Source organism: Conger conger, chromosome 9 (genome assembly GCF_963514075.1).
Source record: "Conger conger chromosome 9, fConCon1.1, whole genome shotgun sequence".
Taxonomy (NCBI): domain Eukaryota; kingdom Metazoa; phylum Chordata; class Actinopteri; order Anguilliformes; family Congridae; genus Conger; species Conger conger.
Window position 1 is genome coordinate 42,255,891 of NC_083768.1, and position 5,000 is coordinate 42,260,890.

General features: G+C 41.2%; 1 protein-coding gene across 1 annotated transcript in view; it reads left to right on the top strand.

Moving 5' to 3' along the window:
- Nucleotides 1-317: 317 nt before the first annotated feature.
- si:ch73-109i22.2 (SH2 domain-containing protein 7) overlaps nt 318-5,000 on the top strand; it is a 12,802-nt gene continuing 8,119 nt past the window's right edge. The window contains exons 1-2 of the mRNA XM_061256007.1: nt 318-399; nt 3,545-3,708. Of these exons, the coding sequence (XP_061111991.1) occupies nt 327-399; nt 3,545-3,708 (237 nt within the window). The 5' untranslated portion in view covers nt 318-326. The remainder of the gene's footprint in view (nt 400-3,544; nt 3,709-5,000) is intronic.

Consider the following 5,000-nt stretch of genomic DNA (forward strand, 5'->3'; position numbering starts at 1 on the left):
AGCCTCAGGCTTCTGTCGTCGTTTCTTTAAGTTTCCGGGAAAATGAAAGATGGCTCAAATTAAAGTTGGCTCTTGTGCTCGACAAATTCAATACAAAATGTGTCAAATCAAGTGCTAATCGCTAGCGTGTTTTCTAAAGGCGCAAGAGCTAAGGTAATTCAGCGAGTGTGGGGTGGTTACAGGACAAGGCCTGTTAGAATGTTTTGTGAATGTCACCATAGAATACTGTTAAAAATCTCACACTCTCCATGCCCCCGCCCCCCTCTCTGTCTCTTAAAAAACAGTCACACCTCCGTCATGTTCGCAGATGACAAAGGAGGAAGCGTATGGCTTTGCAAGAAGGCACAGCAGGCCACACTTGTGACTTCAACATGGACTTTGACTACCAGCAGATTAAAGGTTTGGCTCTTTAACCTACTGATAACCTGGACGTGATGTTACTGGCATCTAAAAATGTACTGATACTGATGACCATGATCACATATTAATGACTTATGCCAGACAAGGCAAAGTTATGGATTTTGTGTGCATATTTGAGTCATTATGCGGCATTCTGAAAAAGTTCTGCCTATGTGTTGTTTGTGACCAAGTTAATCATGTGAAGTCAAAGGAAACTATAGATGCATAGTGACCATAATGGGGTTAAAAAACAAAGAAAATATGTGGCAGGTTTTTGCCTTGATCCTGGCTGTTACTATAACACCAGTAACAAAAAGCAGTTTCCAATATATTGCTCGAAATGTTCAAACTTTGAGAGAGGTTTGTTTTTTAAATTTTCATAAGTTCATTTCTGCTTTCGACTGAATCGCAACAGATCTATTTAACCACAAATCAGAAGGCCAGAAGAGCAGCTTTGTTCAGAGATTGAGAAAACACTTTTGCAGTGTAGTTTCATCTTAGTCTTGCATGGAGTCTTAGTCCGAATTGCTTCTCACAAGTAGAATTTTTTTTTTAAGTTAGTGCTTTGCTTGACAAATTACATTTACTTATTTAGTGAAAAATGGAATATAAATAAGACTTAATAGTCTCAATAAGACTGAATTACTTTCCGGTTTTTCGATGGGATAGAGATGGGATTGTCACGGTCTGAATGCCGTACTGTAATGAACGGAATGAATTCCATTCCAACTTGTTTCGGACATTTTAAAAAAGTGCATATTTCACACAGTATGGATAGTGTCATAGTAGAGAATTGACCCCCCCCATTCAGATGGTGGGGTTTGTACAAGGGTTCGAGAGATCGATCCCCCCCCCCCCACCCCACACACACACACACACACACACACACACACACGCACTCACATACACACACACACACTCACATACACACACACACACTCACATACACACACACACACACACACACACACCCACACACACACACACACACTTGTCACACTGAATGGTTTCAGATCTTCTTTAGAGAAAATCATCAACGGACAATGGGAGCCGGAGTAAAGACATATTAAAAAATATTTTATTTAATTAATTTAACGAAAAATCAAATGTTCCTCTCGGTTGGCGGTGGTTTCCATCGCGCTTCTCTCCCATGACTCCCACCTCTGCCCGTCGTGCAGACCTGAATGCCGGCCTGAGCCGAGGCCAGAGAGGCCTGTGGGCCTCTGGATGTTCTTCTGGGGTCTTTTCTCCCATCCCGGAGGAGTTGTCTCTACGCCCTCAGAGGAATTTCTGGGAAGGGCCACCATCGTTCCGTGCGTTTGCCGTTTTGATATAACAGCGGTTCGGTGCATTTGCCGTTTTGATATAACAGCGGTTCGGTGCGTTTGCCGTTTTGATATAACAGCGGTTCGGTGCGTTTGCCGTTTTGATATAACAGCGGTTCGGTGCGTTTGCCGTTTTGATATAACAGCGGTTCGGTGCGTTTGCCGTTTTGATACAACAGCGGTTCCGTGCGTTTGCCGTTTTGATACAACAGCGGTTCGGTGCGTTTGCCGTTCTGATATAACAGCGGTTCGGCTGAGTCCCGGAGACACAGACATGGCTTGGCGCCCTTTCCAGACTTTTTTTCCCCCCCTCATCTCTTCTGGGATTTTCTTCGAGGCGTAGTGCGCCCGTACAAACTCTGTGGCGGCGACAGAGTTTGATGTGAGTGAGGTTTGGCTATGAACAGGGCTGGCTGCAAGCAAACCTGGCTATGTTCAATCAGCTGAATGTAATTGTGCATTAAATTGGGTTAATCGGTTGATTGAGTAACTAAGGGGGCAATTATTTTTTGACATGATATGGGCGCTTTGAGACATTCATGAAATAAATTAATCAACTAGAATAAAAAATAAAATTGTACAGCGCTTTTCCCACCAAACGGCGACTCAAAGCACTTTACAGAGATGAGGGGAAACTCACCTCAACCACCACCAAAAAATGTGTTTTATGTTTACTCAATTTCCCTTTGTCTAATATTACATTTTGTCTAAAGATCGGAAATCATTCAGTGTGACGAACATGTAACATTATAGAGGAAATCAAGAAGGGGGCGAATACTTTTTCCACCACTGTTCATTTTGTTTAAGTGGTCTGTTTGCTCATCATCAGCCAAAATGTATATTTCCCCATTACACTATCTCTGGATGTATCCCCCAATGTTACTTTACATTACAGTACATTAATGGCATTTGGCTCTTATCCAGAGCAATGTACAACAAAGTGCAAAGTGCGTACCCATAACCAGGGATAAGTGCGCTGAAAGACCCTAGAGCAGTGTTTTTTAACCTTGGGGTTGCAACCCCAGGTGGGGTCCCGCGGAATTCAAATGGGGTCGCCTGAAATGTGTAGTAATTGATTAAAAAAATGATTTTAATCAAGCCTTGCAGCTTGCTTAACTGTACATGTATTTCCAGATCAGGGAAAATAAAATGTCACTTTGTGCACTAATCTGGCTACTCTGTATTTGCAACACAGTATAACAAACATGATCAAGAACTAATTCTAGAAAAAAAAAAGTCTCTGGGGTCGCCAGGAATTTGTGATGTCAAAATGGGGTCATGAGCCAAAAAAGGTTGGGAACCACTGCACTGAAGTACAATTTCAACTGCAATTGCAATTTCAACAATTTCAACAAAGATAAGGACGCCTATTTGCTCATCGTTTTTGCAAAATCATTTTGTATGTGCAATAATACCTATTTTTGTAGCCTGTCTGATTGCAGTAACGTCTTTTGTGCAGTTATGGGGAGATAGTTAGAGCTTGAGCCACTGTAGCTACTGTAGTAAGCTACAGAAGTAAATGTGGTTAGTAACAGTGGACAGAGAGAGCAGGACCACTGGTTGCAGCTATATTTTTACATTTACATTTACATTTTTGTCATTTGGCAGACGCTTATAATCCAAAGCGATTTACAAGTGCATAGGTTCTCAAGTCAAAGCATCACATCCAGAACTAGGAAAATACACATGGAATGCTGTTCTAAACATATAGTATATAAGTGACAACAACTTGCAAATCCGCCATGCAATATTACGTTTATACTCTCTGATTCGTATTGTCCTTTTGCAGATCTGTTTATATGCGATTTTCTTTTGGACAGATTCAGAAATGCGTCTGCCGGCGCCACAATCCGAACAGCCGCCCGCAAGACAGATTCCTCCCGTCAAACCGCGACGGAGCATCAAATCCCGCGCGACGCCGAAGGAGGAGGCGGGGCCTCCCGGCCCGCCGACCAATGGCAGGGAGGTTGAGGCAAAGAAGGAAGTAAGAATACTTTCAAAAACAGGCTATTCAGCCAAAGGGATGTTATTTTACCCAACGTTTAGAGCAGTGGTCTCCAGCCCTGGAGTCAGTCCATCAATCAATTAGCACAGTTGATTACACAGTTAATTAACTTCACCTGGTTACCTGGGTCTCAAAAGTGTGCTGATATTAAGCTGAAAATAAAAACCAGCAGACCGAGTAGCTCTCCAGGACCAGGGGCCTCATTTATAAACGTTGCGTATGCACAAAAGAATGCGTACGCCACTTTCTAAGCAAACTTTGGCATTTATAAAAAACTAACTTGACGGAAAAATGTGCGGTCCTCCACGGAAACTCTGACCCATGCGTACGCACATTAACTGGAGAAATGAGAAACTGCGACTCCGATGGCAATGGGATGAAACGCGAGAAATGGTGTGAAATTGATACCACTGTGTAAAATAAATCGAAATATTACCTCTCATGTATCATATATGAAGAGTTAATTTTCAAAAACGGATAAAAGCCTCTCTTACAACGAATAAACAAACAGCTGTTTGATTGATGCTCCCTGGAGTGTCCAAAAAATATGATTTAGGATGATAAATATAAATGGAGATGTTGTTGTAAAATAATCCCTGAAATATGTAGACGAATTGTTAAACAATACTTCATGTTATTAAATGTATTCTCATAAATAATATGGTGAACAGTCGGACAAATTACGCTGCACTGATGCCGTTTACAATGCGTCAGTCGGGCAGATACGAGTGCATAGTTTCATATTGTTATCATATTGTTATATTATGTTTTATAATGTGTTTATTGTTATGGATTTTTGTTAGTTTTATCTCTTAATTTTGTAACTGTGTTTTCAATGGTGCTAGACAAATAACGTGTATTATTATTATTATTATTATTATTTTATTATTATTATTATTATCATCGTCATCATCACATTCGTTGTGCAGAACTGTTTACAATCATTTACAATCAATCAGGATAATTCCCACACCTGTAGCTTTTCAGAGGCAATCAAATGGCTGAAATCCCTTTTCTTGGCCTTCTTTTCAGCGTTTGCCATTGTTGTCTTCGTGAAATGCATATTCATCAGGGGTGTTTCACTGCCTATTTATAGGCAACTGTGGGCGGGACATGAAGCTGGCAAAGTTGCGCCACATTTAGAGTTGATTGTGATTTATAAAGGAAAACTGGCGTGGGACGTGCGTATGCACTGTTTTATAAATCAGAATATTTTTGTGCGTACGCACGTCCTGGGTTTCATGCTTACGCAACCTTTTGAGTCCTACGCA